Here is a 17,839-nt window from a genome sequence, read left to right as displayed (position 1 = left end):
AGTTTCACAGAGTAAAAACGATTTTAACGTTATTTCGCTAGTAAGTGCTGTTACGTTTCAACGGCGACATGAGACTAAACTATTGGTTAGCGACCAAATTATCAGATGCAGAAATATTGAGGCGAAAGCTAAATAAACTGTGTTCATGAAATGTAATCAAAGTACAGAAATAATTCCTTTTGCTATTTTTTTGTTCCGCTAATTACATTTAATCGTAACTTCCAAGTTAGCGCCGGTGCTTGTGGTTAACCAGTTAGCAAGCTATCACTGTAAACGCCTCCCTAGTAGGCCGTGTTTGAGTGAAAATATGGACGGTAAGGTTCACTGATTCGCGTTGGCGCACCATTTAAAAAGTATGCCCCGGATACAGGTTGGGATGAGCTGATTATACATCGTTTTATTCGTATTATTTATTTAGCTCGCAACTGGTGTTATTAATGTTTTCTTGGTCGTTATGCTTCCAGACCACAGGAGAGCATGTCTTTCATCGAGAACCTGCTTCTGTTTTAAACAGTTGCGCGTAAAAGTACACAAAGTTAAAATATGGCTCCTGCGTCATTCGAGTTTTAAGGGAATAAAATTGATCCATCCATGTGTTATATGTTGAAGCGTGTTTGGTATTGAGTCTGGGGGAAGTTTGTTAGTTTTTTGCTCTGCTGTATTTTCTTTAAGTAAAAACTTCATCACCCACCTCTCCCATCGTACTGCTCTCCCTTCTGGGTAAACAGTGGAAATCGCTGTGGATGCTGCTCTGCTTGTCCATTACTGTGTATACACAGCTTCTAACCCCCCCCCCATTCTCTCTGCCTTCCCACATGTCTGGATGGTGCCTGGGGTGGGCACCAATTCAGCTGGAGTACTGGTTCAAATCCATGGAGGGCTGACACCGTGGATGTGACTTACGAACTGTACCGTCTTGGGTGTAAAATTTGATTTGCCACCCTACACTGAGAGGTTTGGAAAACTGACACATTGAGGAACTTTTGCATTGACCTTGACCACAGAATACATTTTCCTTTTAGCAAACTAGCCCACTCTTTCTATAATGTTAACATGCCCAGTGGCATTGGGCAGCCAGTTGACCTTGAACCCTCACAGGTCTTTTTTCTGCCCTCATGGGAGCTTTTGGTTCCTCTCCTCTGTTGTCATCTGGTTTTCTTTCTTTCATTTCTTTGTCTTCCCTTTTGCCAATGTTTCTGCAATTCTATCTTAATGATGATGTTATATATCACAACACCCCCATGAAAAGCACCTTGGGACAACTGTCGTGAAAGGCACTATATAAAAATGAATTAAGTTGAATTGAATTGAATTGAATATATCCAAGTATCCATTTTCTGTATCCGCTTGTTCAGTTTGTAGTCGTGAGGGTCCAGAGCCTGTTCCGAAAGCTAGAGGTGCAAGACAGGGAATGTCCCAAAATGGGATTATTATTTAGATCTTGTGAAATGGGATTTCATGTTATATTTTGTAATATAATTATGTAGCGTAGAATTTGTCTTTGTGGTACCAAAGGTGACATGTGAGAAATTACTTCTTTTGATTAAAAGATAATCTGATGATAAGCTGTAATAGTAATATTTAATTGTTAATGGCTAAATGCCCGTTTCCTTGAACATTATATGCATGTTGATAACTATTGGACAACTCATCCACGCCTCCCAAATTGTTGGAGTATGCCGACTCCACTGGGTTAACTTTTGTGTCTCAGAATAAAATACAAGCCGCAAGCAAACTTGACATAGTCCCCAATCTTTTTATGAGCTAGAAATGCCCCTTCATCCACCCATCCATTTTCTTTAATTGCTTATGCTATTCTGGGTCATGGGGGGCTCTGGACTTATTCTGAAGGCTATGGGCACAAGGCAGAGAGCAACTCACTGTGGGGCCCCATCCTATCGCAGGGCACACTCACACACCATTCACACTTATGGGTAAAAGAAAACAAAATTAAAACAAAAAATATTGCAATTAAACTTTTACATAGGAAAGAACTACCTTCCTGTGTACTCAAAGCAGAGATCCTGCACTAGCCAGTTATCTCAGGAACATCACAGGCTACTACAGGCCAGTCCCCCTACAGCAGAGGTTCTCAACTGTTTCAGCCTCAGGATCCACATATTTCCTTGGTCATTACAAGCACAACATTTTAAAATCAAATTTGTTTCACAAAAAAAAGTGCATTGTTAAAAATATCAAAATAATATACATTTTGTTAACCACACACTCCGGCCTACCTTTGTGTCGTGATTGTTTCTAAAGTGGTCAATCTCCTATGGTGCCATCTTCACACCCTTCAGAGATTCATCCTTTTTTTGGGTGGGGTGGGGTCATTGGATCCAGTTATGGTAATTTTATGGTTCCTTTTTTATGTAAAAAATTTGAGTTTATGAGTTTTTTACTGTTTTTTATTTCAGTTTGTATTATGAATAACGACACATCGTCTTTGATGGCTTTCCAAGCTGCTTTTCGTGAATTATCCAATCACCCTGTCATCGGCCGAAGGTGAGTCGACTATAAATGTGATCTGTGACAGGGAACCCGACTAGCCACCAGCTTCGCCCAGGAGTTCCAGGCCCTGGTCGCAAGGTTGGGGTGGCCCCTGGACTGCCTCTACTCGTGAGCACTTAATCTGGAACTCCGTCAGGGACAGCCACCACTCTCTTACGCACGCGAAAGCAGCACACATCGCGCCACCTCTTTGCCCAACTGATCCAGTGCCAATGCAAATCAACAGCATCCCACTTCCCTCCACTGAGCATCAGCATCGGATTCAGCTCCAGCTCCGCCTTTACTGTGGGGAGTCCAGTCACCATGTTCGTTCCTGCCCCATTTGACAGTCACTGGAGTTCCCGGTTCCCTCTCTTGTAGGAGCATTCGCCCCAATTACTGGTACTCAGCAACAAGTGGTGCTGCTGTAGGGAGAAATAGAAGAAGAAATCCAGGTGGACTCTGGGGCCTCAGGGAGTTTCACTCGTTCCAATTTGGCTCAACACTTTGGACTCCCTCTGGTACCCATTAAGCCCCCTCTCACTGTCCACTAGGAGGTTGTCGTGCCACTACCCCCAGTGTCCACGAAAATGCCACCTCATCAGCCTTACCTGAGTGGAAGCACCTGTTCCACTTGTTGTGGAGTTCGTATGAGACTTACTGAACGTTCTGCCTTCTATTCTCTGTCTAGCCCTGACCAGCCCAGCCTGCTTCCAATTCTTTGTTTCCATCCTGAACCCGCTCCCCGTTGATCCTCCCCATGTGTCTACCTCCTGTCCCATGTGCTGCTTGTAGGACTAACTTCTACAGCTTCTGACCATCCCCACAGCGTGACCCCAACTACGATCAAGTATAATGATTCTGGTTCTGTCTGCCAATGCTTTATAATCAATCTTTTTGATAAACTTTGCAAACACTAGCAAATAACCATAAAAATGCATATTTGTAACAACTTCACTGAATCTCGTGTGTGTGCATCTGTTAAAGCAGCAGACTGTTAACTCTAGCAAGCAGCGTTTAAAACTTTAGGTCAAGAATTTTACAGAACTGTATAAATGCCGGCAAGTCACCCACTCTGCTTGACCTTCATTGAACAGCTGAACCAGGACATTCTCCCTCTCTCATTTTCGAGTGACTAATGGATGGATTGCAAGTTGGCAGACAGTACAGTGTGAAAACGGATGTTCAGTAATGAGGCTGAAGTTGCTTTCTTATTTGGTAGTTTATTTGCCAGATCTGTACCGTCTCAAAAACACATAATGCACCTTCTTTCAAATTGACAGGAATTTATCGTATCAATGTCAAAACGTCTCTTACAAAGCTCAATACCATATGACATACCAACTATTACACTTACCATATTATGCATTTGAAGACACTGACATAGACTTTTTAAAATAATGCCCTCGGAAACTGCAACTTTTTCCATTAATCAACTAAGCCACAGCACCTCCTCCCAAGGCTGGTAGCTTGTGATGCTTCTTACGTGACTGCATTGTTAAGAAAAAAATTTTTAAAACCTTTTTACTATTTATTTATAATTACAGGACTTTCCAAGCTTTATATACGTGCATGGGAAACCACGAAATCTAATAGGACCATCACAATTAAATCCTCCTAGTAATCAAAATGAATAGTGTTCTTGAGACTGAAGTTCAATCAAGTTTTTCCAGTGTCTTCTCGAACTGTCTGCTCTAACTAAAATGCTGCCTCTTCTGGCAGCCATCCAACATCTGAACGCTGTGTGGAAAATTCCTTTGAAGAAAAACTTGTTTTGTTGTTTGGTATGTTCTTAACATAAAGTCTATATATATATATATATATATATATATATATATATATATATATATATATATATATATATATATAGTTTATGTGTTAAGTGCCTAGCACTCGAACAATCTTATGCTACAGCTGTTCCTAATATCATTCCTTTGCTCCTTGGAGGTGTCTGAGGCAGCCAATTAGCAGCAGTCCTACACATTCCACTCTTACAGCCTCCAGTCTGATTGGTAGAGAAAACTCCAGAAGGTGCTCTGGGCTTCTATGGGGGTCTGCAGAACCTCTATAAAGGGGGGGAGGGGTTAGAGTAGAAGACACTCAGCAGCTGACACTGGCCATCTCTAAAAATAGAGCATAGATAGAACTGCCTGCCACTACCAAATCGCTTGTAGCATAAAGAACAAGAAGCCTAGTTGGAAAAGATTGATCTAACTTGGATATTGTGAGTTGGAGTTTTCCTTCATATCTCCAGGATGCCCAAGATTGAGAGACCTGATGACTGGTAAACTAAAATAGTAATAGTTTTTTGCACTGTTTTTAAATTGTTGCTAAGTTGCAGAGAGCAGACTTGTTCATACGATTTGCTGTTGTCTGAATACCTTATATATCTCAGATTGTTGACATCATATGATCCACTGGAACTTAATGATTACAGTGCTTTCACCATGTTCACTCTCCTCATTTTCTACAGCCAGCCAGCTAGAGTGCTGTGGTTTGACCGAAAGAAATATGTGACAGTAAATTTTATAGTGCAAAACTGCAGAGACCTCCAGGTGGACATACAGGAAGACAAAATGATTTTAAGGTGGGTTTTCTTTTGCAGATGACCCAGTTTTTATTTAACGGTACTGTATATCAAGTGATTTATTACATTGTGAATAACGTGATCGTCAACGACGGTGAATGAATTAGATTGCACTGTTTACATTCTGTGAAACATGGTGGTTTTGCTATTTTGTCCTGGCAGCTGCAAGACAGAGGATGACATAAATGTTTACAATGAGATTCACTTCTATGACCGGGTCCACTTTCACGTAAGTGTTGTTTTTCCCCTTCTAACTGTAGTCTCCCATTGTTCAAACTTCCTGGACTGTGATCAGCTGAATTGAATAATGGTACTTTATTGGTCCTCATGGGGAAATATTCTTTTTGCTGACCCCATCTTGTGCCCCATGAAACACAGAAACATATATACAGATGAGAGAAGACTTGGGGGGGTCATGGTGCAAGTGCACAGTGCCCCAGGGGCAACTGGGTGTTAAGGGCTTTGCCCAGAGGCCTAGTGGAGGCATCAGTCTGCTAGACCTGGGATTTGAATTGGTGACCTTCTGATCATAAGTACAGGGCCCTAACTGGCTGAGCCACGCAACACCTCCCTCCAAAAATCACACAACCCCCAACTTGAAAGGTTACATTATGCCTTGTCTCAACAGGACTCCAGGGAAACACGACATGACCGTACTGTCCACGTCCTCCTGAGGAAAGTAAAGGAGAATGTTGCCTGGCCTCGCTTGACCAAAGACCCCGTCAAGGCAAGTACCAACTAAAAAAAAAATCAATGGTTGTTTTTTTCCACTTAGTATTACATATGAGATACCTTAGTGCATGTCTTTCCCATGTTTGGATTTGACCTCTTTCTCAGCTATTTGACATTCTTGTACACAACCAGGACTGGCGATTATTGCTTGAAAAGTTGCTGAGTTCATGTTGCAATTGTGCTTTGTAATTATTAAGACTACATCAATCCATCTCTCACTAGACCACAGGAGTTATAAATGCTATAAAAAATAGCCATCCATCTTCAATAACTGTTTGTCCAGTACAGGTTAACAGGGAGCTTAGGGGCTATACAGTAGCAGGAAGCATAAAGCATGAGACAGGGGACAGTCTAGATTGGCAACCAGCCCTTCACATGGCACACACGCACGCAAATGTAATCACACAAGGGGCTATCAGAGTACTTAAAAACGGAGTCAAACCCAGGGAAAGACATGCAAGCTACACACACATAGAACTCGGGGACCAAACCCAGAATCAGAGGTGGAAATCTGAAGTCCAGAAAGTAAATGTTCAGACCAAGATTTTGTTTCAACCAACCAGGTGAGTACTCTGTGACTGTGTCTCTTTATACTTAACTGGTTGGTTGAAACAAAATCTTGGTCTGGACCTCTACTTTCTGGATCTGAACTTTCCACCTCTGCCCAGAACCACAGAGAAATTAGACTACAGTGCCACCCACTAAGCCACTGTAATAAAGCATTACAAAATCCCTTTGAAATGCTGTTTTTTTTTTAATCTGTTCACATGCAGCCCAGCTGGCTATCTGTAGATTTTGACAACTGGAGAGACTGGGAGCATGAAGAGGAGGAGGGAATGGAGGAGTACGGGCATTATGTGGATGTAAGTGCCACCCAAATCACGCTGGCTTACAAAGGCTAGATTGGTTGTGTGTCAGCAAAAACACAGAAGAAGTGTCAAAGTTTCAGAAAAGACACCTTTTTTTAAAATGTATGGCCAACAAAACACTACAGTGGTTAAGGAATCGGTCTTGCGACCAAACAGAAAAGGCCATACTTCAGCAAGATGCTATAAAGTGTCATCTTTACAAGCTGCTTTGGATAAAATGCCTTTTTCCCTCCTAGATGCTGAAAGATATGAGCAAAAAGACAGAAATTCCAACAATGGATGACCTTGATGATTTCAATGTTAGTATTTAGTCCTCTTTCCCCAGCTACTATAAACAGCAGTCATAAAGTACTGGTAGAATTAAACAAGTCCTCTTTTTGGTTAATAGGCTTGAAGTTTTATTAATGTCGTCACATGAAATGTATTCATAATACATAATGTGTTTTTTCCTCCTTTTTTCAGGATGATTGAGGTTGTATACTGTAAATGTAATCCAGGTAATGAACGTCAGGCTAAATCGTACACATCTCACATTATTTACATGATATCTGTACAACCAGTGAGGCAGAAAAACATTTAAATTTCTATTAAGCTGCCTGAGGATGTAACAAATATAAACAATTAGCATCTGATGGCACATTGTGACTCCCATGAAAGTAACCTTATTCTCTTCTCAAACCATTTTCATTGTTTGCTGCAGCCTTATCCTTTGATTTTGTAATGCTTTGGTTGATATCGTATAACAGGATATTCAAAACCCTTAAAGTGAATGCTGTTTTGTTATAGATTTGCCCCTGGCCTGATGTGAACTGACAAACGGATTCTACAAGGACAGAAAGCAGAGAAGACAAAGCTCCTGGGGCAATTGTTAGGCATTTCCTGGTGCTGTGTGTACAGTCAAAATGCATGTGGCTCCTCCCTAGTAACTGGGAAAGCCTAGTAATGGGTTTTTACCATTACTTATAAGATCAGAGATGACCCCTTACTAATTTCTGTTAGAAGCTGACAGTCGACATCTGGAACCAAGGACAAAGATCTTCTGTATTATAACCAAAGAATCTTCACTTTTGTGGTCACTTATCTTTGTAATTTATTAATTCACATTCAATTTGACAAGAGAATTTCATCGGTGTGACAATTTTGACCTTTCTTAAAGATGAAGTTTTCTCCTTAAGACTCGGCTATGCAAGTTAAGTGTTTAGCTATGCTTTACCAATGTCGTTGTAATTTCTGCACTGGTGGAATGGACCTGGCATGTCCCCCTTGTGAGGAGACAGGGAGGTTAGCCAGAATGTGTAGGCTGACCTCCTATCCTAGTAACCCTGTCAGGTTCCAGCAGTTCTTATTGCCAGCAACGTGAAAGGATGTGCTGATTGTTAATGTGTCTGCAATGTGACCAATGAAGTGTAAATTAAACAACTGGCATGAGTGTCATTGGAGTATACAGCCTTCCTTTGGAGCGCCAACTGAAGGTGTTGCAGGTGATTGGTGCATTACTATCCCGTGTTCAGATTTGGGAGAAAATAAGGAAGACCGACAATGATAGTCATTTTACAGTTTGTATGTGCCTGTAAATCAAGTTGAATGTATAATGATAAATGTTGTGTTTTTAAAATTATTATTAAAATCATGGTAAAAAGCCTTTTCCTGGCCTTATATCATTTATGGCTATCTTAAAGCATTTTGGCTCCCCTGTGTGGCTGTAACAAGACAGCGCTTTCAGTATTCATGTTAACATTAGCGTTCTCACAAGAAAACACCTTATATCTTGTATCCTTATTCAAAATATATGGATTTAACAATATCGTGCTTCTTACCGACCATTCAGCTTGTATTCATTCACCTGCTACATCCCGTCAGTGAAGTCTTCCGTTCCGCGAAGTACATGATCATGCCTTTTTGTCCCATATCGCTATCTGTAGGTTTCTGTTCTGAGCTGAGGAGAGCCGGGTGATCGATTGTAATATTAAGGTTTTGTAATGAAATAAAAGAATGGCATTTCAGTGCCAGAGGGACTGTTACATGCAAGAGGTAGGATACAAGCATCTTCATGTTTTGATGAGTTTAAGTTGAAAATGGTTCAGTTTTGAATCGCAAATTCGCGATTAACCCAGAAACCAAAAAAGTACAGTAGACTGAATTGGATAGGGTCATATAATGTCCATTGTGTAATATACCCACTGTACACTTGGGCTTTCGTGTTCTTGAGGTAGAAGTGATTTCATATTTATCTAAGTTTAAGCCATGTGCTCACATCATTACCAGCTGTCCGGGAAAATCAAGCGGGCAGGAGTCATTGCAGCTGTCACCGTCTTCAGACAGGATACTGAGTTGCTGAGCATAAATGCGCCTGAACAATTTAATAACATCTGGATAATGCCTTATCCGTGCCAACCGCTGAAATGAAACAAATTACAAACTACGTTGTATTTTCCATACAGGTAAATTGACGTTTAACTTACAGACGTTTTCGGTTTCAGTTTATCACCACAGTGGTGTCCTGCTGTCCTTCTGAACTGAAACTGGAAAACCATGGGAAGAAGGAGAAGGTGAAGGGTTTTAATGTTATACTCAAAGACACCATCCTGTTTCCCGAGGGAGGTGGGCAGGTAAGTATTGGTGTTTCACATGTAGCAGCTCAAAATCTACTGTCCAGCCATCTTTCCACTGTACATTTTCGACCTTGCAGTAGCAGCCGGGTTGCAGGAATCCTGGAGACTATAGCCAGTGTCGCCAACTCTGACGCATCTGGCGTGACACTCGCGATTTCTGACTCACGCACACGCAAAATTATGGCAAATCTATATTATTCCATTATAAACCTAAGATTGGCTGCATCAAAAGCTTTGGGGTATTTTGCAAACCATACAGACTATTTACAAGATAATAAAAGTCTTACATACTTGTGCATGTGTGTGCAGACTTGTCTGGAATTGAAAATCTCAGGCCAGCCAGCTGACCAAAGTTGGCAACCCTTTTATAGCAGGACGCATAAGGCACAAAGTAGAGGAGCTCTGTTGATGGGGCCATATTGGAATGCTATAGGCCAGGGTTGCCCAATTCCGGTCCCGGAGGGCCAGAATCCAAGAGTTTGCAGATTTCCCTGCTGAAACACATCTTAATCAGCTAATTACCAGGTTTAGTAGGTGTGCTTGGGTGACGAAATCTGCAAACTATGCTGAATTCTGGCCCTCCGGCACCAGAATTGGGCAACCCTGCTACAGGCGATTTAGAGGCACTAGCTTACCTAGGTTCAAATCCATCTACTGTCAGTAGAAAACCGTGCAAACGGCAGAAACACAAAGCGGTAGCTGCCATTGAGCTGTTACTGTAGCTGCAGGTGATTCACAGCTGCCCCTGGGTCTGGTCCTGCCGTTTCAGTTATGTAGAAAGATCCTGAGCTCAAGGTCCTGATACTCTCTCCTGCACACTGTAGCCAGATGACCGAGGGAGCATCGCGGGCGTGCCTGTCCTGAGAGTGACGAGGCAGCGGGCAGAGGCTGTGCATTTTGTGAGCTCTCCGCTAGAGGTGGGATTGGAAGTCCAGCTGAAGGTGGACTGGGATCGCAGGTTTGACCACATGCAGCAGCATTCAGGTAAGACTGTTATTAAAGTTGTAACTATTTGTTTGTATGTAATGTGAGTAAACTTTTTTCTCTGTTGTTATAAATAAAAGATATGAAGGTAAGGTTTGCTTGCTTATTAATTAGTATTAGTTATTTTCATACCTTTTTTAAACAGGAAAGATATGTTTTAGTCATTCATATGACCAACCAGAACTGAATAATGCACAAAAATGTATGTAGTGACCTAATGTGTGTGGGAGACTAATGTTTTAATGCTTGAAAAATATGCTAATATGCTGTTATCTGTTCTCTGAGATAATTTGCTGACTTTCTAAGGAAATTCTGATGAGTGTGTGATTTTATTGGATCTGTTCACAGGGACCTGGGACGTCAGCGCAGCACTATTGAGCTGGACACGGGCACTGCGAAGCCTGGGGAGATAGAGGCCCTGGAGAAGGCTGTGAATGAGAAGATCCGGGAGCATGTCCCCGTCACAGTCAAACTGCTCACGCTAGACGACCCGGCTGTGGAGCAGGTTACCTGTCGAATGGGGACAGATCAGAGGGAAATTACTTGCACGCCACCTTTATTAAAATTGCATTTCCAGTTCTTGCAAAATACAAACTACAGTTGTGTGTCACTTAACAGGGATACGTTCTGAGAAATGCTTTAAGTGATTTTGTCATTGTGCAAACATCACAGAGTGTTCTTACACGAAAATAGATGGTATAGCCTACTACACACCTAGGCTATATAGTATACCCTAGATAACGATACAAAGTACAATAAAGTAAATACATAAACCATAAGCATAATTGTTTGTTTATACCGACGTCAACATAAACACGTTATTCCCTTGCGCTACAATGTTACAATGTCTATGATGTGATAGGAATTTTTCAGTTCCATTATTATCCTGTGGGACCACTGGCGTATATGCAATCCATCATTAACCAAAATGTTGTTTTGATCAAAGTGTTGGGTTTGGTCTTATCAGTGTAAAGATGGCTGTTAATTCTCAGTTATAACCATGTGAACTTAGGAATTCTTCTTGGAAAAAAAGTCATCGTGAGATTCAGATGCATTCTATAATCAGAAAGTATTATTTTAATAATTAGCAAACTCAGTTTGATCTTTTCCAAGTGTATCCATTCATGTTTTTTCATGCTTCATGCCGGCCTGAAATAGTTTTTCTTGCAGCAGGGGACTTGCAGAGCAAATTCAGGGGCTGTGAAATCTCAGCATTCTGGCTGTAGGACTGGGTTAAAATCGCCTTTGCTGGTGATCATATGGTTTTGATCCCCCTCCCCCAGGTGAGAAGCCGTGGTCTCCCAGAAGACGCTGTGGGGCCCATCCGAGTGATCGACATCGAGGGCGTGGATGCCAACATGTGCTGTGGGACCCACGTGTCGAACCTCAGCCAGCTGCAGGTGATGCCTCTGTGGTGCCGAGGGTAACACCATCCCTCTCTGTTAAGTCATTCCAGATGTACCTGGAAGTTTAAACCCAATTTTAAACCCAGTTTTCTGAAGTGATCCCTTTAGAGATGCTGTTTTTTCACATAGATAGACAATGCAAATTAGGAGGAGGGAAGAGTAACTTAATTGCATAAGAATTTTTTTTCCATCCATCCATTCGTTCATCCATCCATATTTCCCTTAATAAGTATTTGTCATTGTTGTGTCATTCATATTGATTTCCCAGTTTTTCTCACAGTCTCTAATCGTCAATTTCAGGTTATAAAATTCCTGGGGATTGAAAAGGGAAAGAAAAACAAAATGAACTTGATTTTCCTTGCTGGAAACCGGGTTCTTAAGTTTGCCGAGAAGAGCTACTCCATAGACCGGGCATTGACAGCGCTTCTGAAGTAAGAGGACACACAGGAGTGTGCAGCAGTGATCTTTGTTACTAGAAATGTTAAGTCATTCTCGGCTCTGGGCTAAGCCTCTGTTTATTTTCTTGGTTATATATGGTCAACTGATTAATAGACATTATTAGCTTTGTAGTAAGGAAATACCACGTGAAAGGATTTCTAATATCATACTGCTAGCGCAGTACAAAAGGGACTCTCTGTATGGAATAATTGGTAGCCAAACTCGTACCTCAGTATATGGTGACTGGGCTTGGCGATCACCCCATTTGTTTTGCACTGCAGTCTGCTGAAATGTCCCCCTGTAACTCATAGGACAGGAGCAGACGACCACGTTGAAGCTGTGGACAAGGTACAGAAGTCAGTCAAGGCATTGCAGAAGGTAAAGCCCAAACATTACCCCGAATCTTCAAAAGAAATGGTGCTCTTTATGGTAGTTCATTATTTAGGATTATTTAAGAAGTATTTATTTTTCTGTGCAGAGTAACCTCAGTCTCTTACGAGATATGGCGGTGCTACTTGCACAGAACTACAAGAACAATCTGAACCGAGGCAACTTGTTCTGCTTACACAGGTAAGGGTCTTCCCCGCTAATGATCTTGCATTCTACGCACATTTGCCGAATATTACAATTAAGGTATGCAAACCATCACAGTGTCTGTGTTTTCTAATGTTCCCAAAACATTATCCCACTACTACAACTACTACTGCAACAAGGAATTATACTACAGAACTAAACGCAGGGCATGATAAAGGAGCCGGTAACATTGTTGCTCTACACTTCAAAAGTAATGGGTTCAGTGCTGGTCAGCAAATTCGCAGTATTCACATATAACCCTTTTATAAATTATGTTTATTATTTTTTTTAATTTTCAACATTAATTGCGTTTAAAGGATTTCAGGTACTAATATTATCATGCTGACATTGACAGAAGATTTGCTAACATGGAAAACATTGAAATAACATTCAATTAATGTTACAGTAAGAGCGTTGTCTGCCAACTTTAAGAAGACCTTATCGTAATGTTGGCTAACGTTCTGAGAACTTTCTCTGTTAGCTGGGCTTTATCCTTTGTTAGGGGAGATGCGGTACTGAAATGATCACACTAGATGGCGACCTTGTTACAAAATGTGCTCTTAGGAAATGACCGAGAAATGTTGGGTTTGGATGTTGCTGGGTTGGTTGTGGTTATAATAGTTCTGCCCTTAATAGCTTTTTGTTGTTTGCTTTCTTTGCAGAAAGGAAGGTGATAACGAGTTTATGAATATAATAGCAAATGAAATCGACACAGAGGTTTGTGTTTTTTGTTTTTTGTTGAGAATGATGTTGGATATAATGTTACATAGCCTTGACCCCAACCCTGACCCTGGGTTATGAGCATGGATTTGGCCCCCATTCCGTATCTGTGCGGATCTGTCCCTGGATCTGTCCTGCTTTCCTCTGGTACTCCAGCTTCCTCTTAGACGGCAAACGTGTTTGGTGACTGTGTACCCTGGAAATCCTGTCCATCCATCTTTCATAACCATTTATCCAGTACAGGATGGGATGCCGATCACAGGGCACATTCCAACAACTGTTCCGCCATTTTAGAGTCACCAGTTCACTTCACCACATGTTTCTGGATGTATGAGGAAATCAAAGTAGTTGGGGAAAGGCCAAGCAAACAGTGAGAAATCCACACACTGTAAGCAGTGACATTGATATTCCCTCAGCCACTGCAGCTCCCCAGAATGGGTGATGTTGAATGTAAACAAGGCAGAAGAAAAAGTTGTTTCACTAGATGAGTGCGCAGTGTTATGCAGTGGGGTTCTTTGTGCCATTGTTAAAGTCACATGGTTGTACAGTTGTTCTGCTGTAGTTGAGTATTTAGCTAAAAGTCAATGGGAAGGAAAGAGTTAAAGTTATGAGTTATGGTTGCAGTGATTTAACAAAAACAACATGTAAAATGCCTCCGCTTTGGAGGACTACCCAGGAATACGTTGGGTAGGTGTCTGCTTACTGTCTGCCTTGTGAGGCACTGATGAAAACCAGACACCCTTGAAGATGCATGAACCATCTCTGTTCATCTCACCTCCCTCCAGGAAACGGTCTTGTTCTTGACAGTTGGAGAGGAGAAGGGAACGGGGCTGTTCCTTCTAGCTGGACCCGAAGACATTGTGGAGAAGATGGGACCCAGGTGAAGTGCAGTTAGAGGATCTTTTAGGGTTTCAGAATCACTAGTAGTTTGTGATGCCATGTGGAAAGCACGGGGCTCCCGTCATCTGGGTTTAATTAATGAGTTTCGCAATGTCTGCGATCTGCTCTTTGTTCTTTGTCGGTTATAAGTTTTCTTATACATTTTACCCTACATTTATATATATTTAGCAAATGAATTCATCCAAAGTGACATACATTTTTTTTTTTGAAAACAGGGTCAGTTCATGGAGCAATTAGGGATAGGAGCAAACATTGAAATCCCTCTGCTGACCCTGGGATTTGAGTCTTCATAGTGTTCATAGCGTTCACATCCAGCCAAACACTGTGGACTGCTTGGTTTTAGTTATATGTTTTGTTTTGTTACTTATTTTGTCTGATTGTTTTTTGTGCCCTTACTGAAAGTGTTTGTGTCATCCCACCTGAAATTGTTTTGCCTCCTTATCTGTGTCCTGGATGCAGGGTGGCGGAGCTACTGGAAGGGAAAGGCGCAGGGAAAAAAGGGAGATTCCAGGGCAAGGCCAGTCGGATGGAGCGCAGGGGGGAGGTGGAGGCCTTGCTGCAGGAGCACAGCCGACGCCCCCACCTGGAGGAGTAAACACACATGAGCACGGCCCAGAGGTGTGGGTGGATGTGGTGTCACGGGGAGGTTGTGGTGATAATGCAGCCAGATGAACCCCCCCTCCCCCCTGACACACACACACACACGGATAAACACAGCGGCTTACGCAGGCATAAATACGGGAAGCTATAAGAACGTATTCTTCAGCAGTACGCAGAACCCCACAAAGGCAGACAAACCCAAAACCTAACAAAAACGTACTAAAATGTGTTGATGCTGCCGGTAATCATGTAGGAAATGCAGCAATTGAATTGTTGTTAATTTCTCTTTGTGGAAATACATCCTTTACGTAGAGTACATTTAAACTGGTGCAACTCCGATTGCTTTGTTACTGTAAACAGAGACTAATTTTATGCAACAGAGGTAAAAACTGGCATATATGTACAGTGATGAGGACATCGTTTTTGAAAACATATAAATCTCTGAAATGTGTACTTTCTTGTTTGTCCAAAATGTACTTGGTTATGATACGTATCTGTTATTCTCTGTGAATCCAGTGCAGCACTGTCGCTGGGCGTTGAGCTCCGTTAATTCCGTCCAGTCTTTCCTTGTCATTTCGATATTTCAGTTTTAGCTTGAGATTTACCTCTGATACTTTAATACTCTAAGGTAAGTTGATAACTTTGACGCATATTGAAAAGGCTCCTATGACTCAGATGGCTGTTACATGGGTCATGCTTGAGGTCACGCCAGTGACATGGACCATATATATCACGCTTCAAGAAGACTGAGCTATATTTGCCCTTAACTTCCCAATAATGTTATTGTCCAAAATGTCTTCCGTGACTCTGACATGCTTTATCTGTGAATTATGTTTTTAGAGAGGAAATATGTCACCCAGGGAACACATAACTTATACAGGATAAGAGACGTCACAAGTTAGGAAACAGCAGCTGCGGATACAATCGGACAGAAACAAGAAAACGAAGAATATTAACTATTAAGCATTATGAGCAGGTTAAGTTTATCAACCAAAATGCCATTCCAAGATAATGGAAATAAGAATCTATACCTGTAAGTTAGCGCTACGTCTAATGTGCTATGACTAATGAATTTGTTTGCCTACAAACCTTTGTCAGCCTGCCTTTTTACTGTACTGTAACTGATAGTGGTTCATTGAAAATCTTACAAAAACTCACAGTGGCGTGATTTTTTTTTTTTAATGATGACATCTGGTTATATATAATAGATTTCTTATTTTCATGCTGCATGAGATTTTATTTTACAAGTCTAGTAATGCAATTTGCCGTAATCATATTTCATAATCAAGTTTATATTTTTTGACTCAGTTTCATCGTAAGAGTGTTATTTAAATACCACAAAACACCTACAATTGGGGGACAAAACAATTGAAATGCCGAACATTATAATAATTTCTTCAGCACAGCTTCAGTCCTTTTCGGAATACTGTCCGAAGTCTATTTGTGAGGAAAGAAGATGGAAATCTGTTTCATACTCTGCATTCTAGAAGTTCCTTTAAAGGATTGGTGATGTTTAGCTCTAGTCACTGGGGAGACCATAGGAGGTACTTATCATCATTGTGCATGTGAAACCCTCAAATTTATGTGCCACTGTATATGGAGGCATCATGATGCAGCAATATTTGTACCATAGGATGCACCTTGTCCTATGAAATGAGCTCAAACTGCTTGGCCGTTACACAGCTATGCCATACCAGATGGTGTTCCAGACCATGAAGGATCTCTCACTTTGAGGACTGAAGGCAACCTTTGACTTACTCAAACAGTGGATCAGTTTCTCATGAAGGTAAAGTAGTGAAAGGTGGCTCATTTGGGGGCGCTGTGCGGGTCAGTGGGTTAGGAGGCTGAGCCTGTTATCAGAAGGGCACCGGCTCAAATTCTTGGGTCAGCAGCCTTTGGCCCCTGAGCAAGGCCCATAGCCCCCAGGGACTCTCTGACCCTGCTTTCCCAAAAAAGAGAAAGAAACATGGGGTGGATAAGAAGGTGTTGGATAAAAGCATATTCCAAATAAGTGAAATATTACTTTTTTCCATTGTACAGGGTCCAGGTGAAGCTCTGTCTATCACTATGGGTGAGTTTCCACTTGGGATCTGTTCCTCTTTGCAGTCTGGTTTCTCTGTCTTTGATGTAACCTTTCATGATTTGCAGATGGTTTCCCTTCATGCTTTCATTCAGCGTTTTTTGATGCACTGCAGTACAAGCACTATTCTCTCTCTTGTTTGACTACCATCTTAGAAAATTTACATACCAAAATACTCAGACCTCTCTTATATCCATATTCATTTCTTGTTTCTGTTATCTCTGCCCTCTGTATATGGTGATATTCATTGTCTCTGTTTATCAGTTGACTTTTCATATGTTGATTGTAAATGGTGGATTCAGCTTCTTAAGTTCTATTTTTTAATATGAGGGTATTCGTATTGCTTTTCAGTCTGGGAGAGAAAATATGCAATAGACGTTCAGGAATGGACTCCAGAGAACAGGGTCAACAAAAGGCCAAGTATTTGCTAGCGGAAAATGTCCAGCTGGCCTCGTGCATTATGGCTGATTGTAAGGTTTTGTTGAGATATACTGTTTGAAAGGACCCCTCTGACTCTAAATGCGTGGGAGATGCATTCCTGTCTGTTTTTAACATGTTCGGATCCAGGCATGAATGTGTTTACTGCAGCACATGTGAAACAAGCAAGTTTATATTCTGATTTTGTTTGCATGAACCTTTGAGGAACAGAAGCCATAGCTAGTAAGTAAGTATTAAGACATCTGAATATGAATATATTCATGAGCCATTAATGCGTTCAAGTGAGGATTGAGAATTGTGAACGATACTTTGCTGGCAGCGACTGTAGATTGTATTTTTATTGTATGACCTCATCGACAAGCGCAGTAGAAGTTGCATAAAAGCGTGCTGCCTACCTTGTGCTTATTGGC

The 17,839-nt window shown here is 41.4% G+C and overlaps 1 protein-coding gene across 1 annotated transcript; it reads left to right on the top strand.

Annotated features, from left to right (window-relative positions):
* Nucleotides 1-267: 267 nt before the first annotated feature.
* LOC125742429 (alanyl-tRNA editing protein Aarsd1-like) lies at nt 268-16,066 on the top strand. The gene is made up of 20 exons (XM_049014414.1): nt 268-314; nt 852-954; nt 2,418-2,505; nt 4,964-5,077; nt 5,240-5,306; nt 5,706-5,804; nt 6,583-6,672; nt 6,915-6,977; nt 8,507-8,559; nt 8,670-8,709; nt 9,159-9,287; nt 10,115-10,304; nt 10,595-10,779; nt 11,558-11,674; nt 11,981-12,111; nt 12,430-12,496; nt 12,597-12,688; nt 13,354-13,408; nt 14,197-14,291; nt 14,771-16,066. Exons 3-20 carry the CDS (start codon nt 2,426-2,428, stop codon nt 14,904-14,906), a joined length of 1,803 nt encoding a protein of 600 aa, XP_048870371.1. The 5' UTR covers nt 268-314; nt 852-954; nt 2,418-2,425; the 3' UTR covers nt 14,907-16,066.
* Nucleotides 16,067-17,839: the final 1,773 nt, after the last annotated feature.

Source organism: Brienomyrus brachyistius, chromosome 5 (assembly GCF_023856365.1).
Source record: "Brienomyrus brachyistius isolate T26 chromosome 5, BBRACH_0.4, whole genome shotgun sequence".
Lineage (NCBI taxonomy): Eukaryota > Metazoa > Chordata > Actinopteri > Osteoglossiformes > Mormyridae > Brienomyrus > Brienomyrus brachyistius.
Note: the sequence above shows the minus strand (reverse complement) of the source record. Positions and strands in the feature narration are given on the sequence as shown.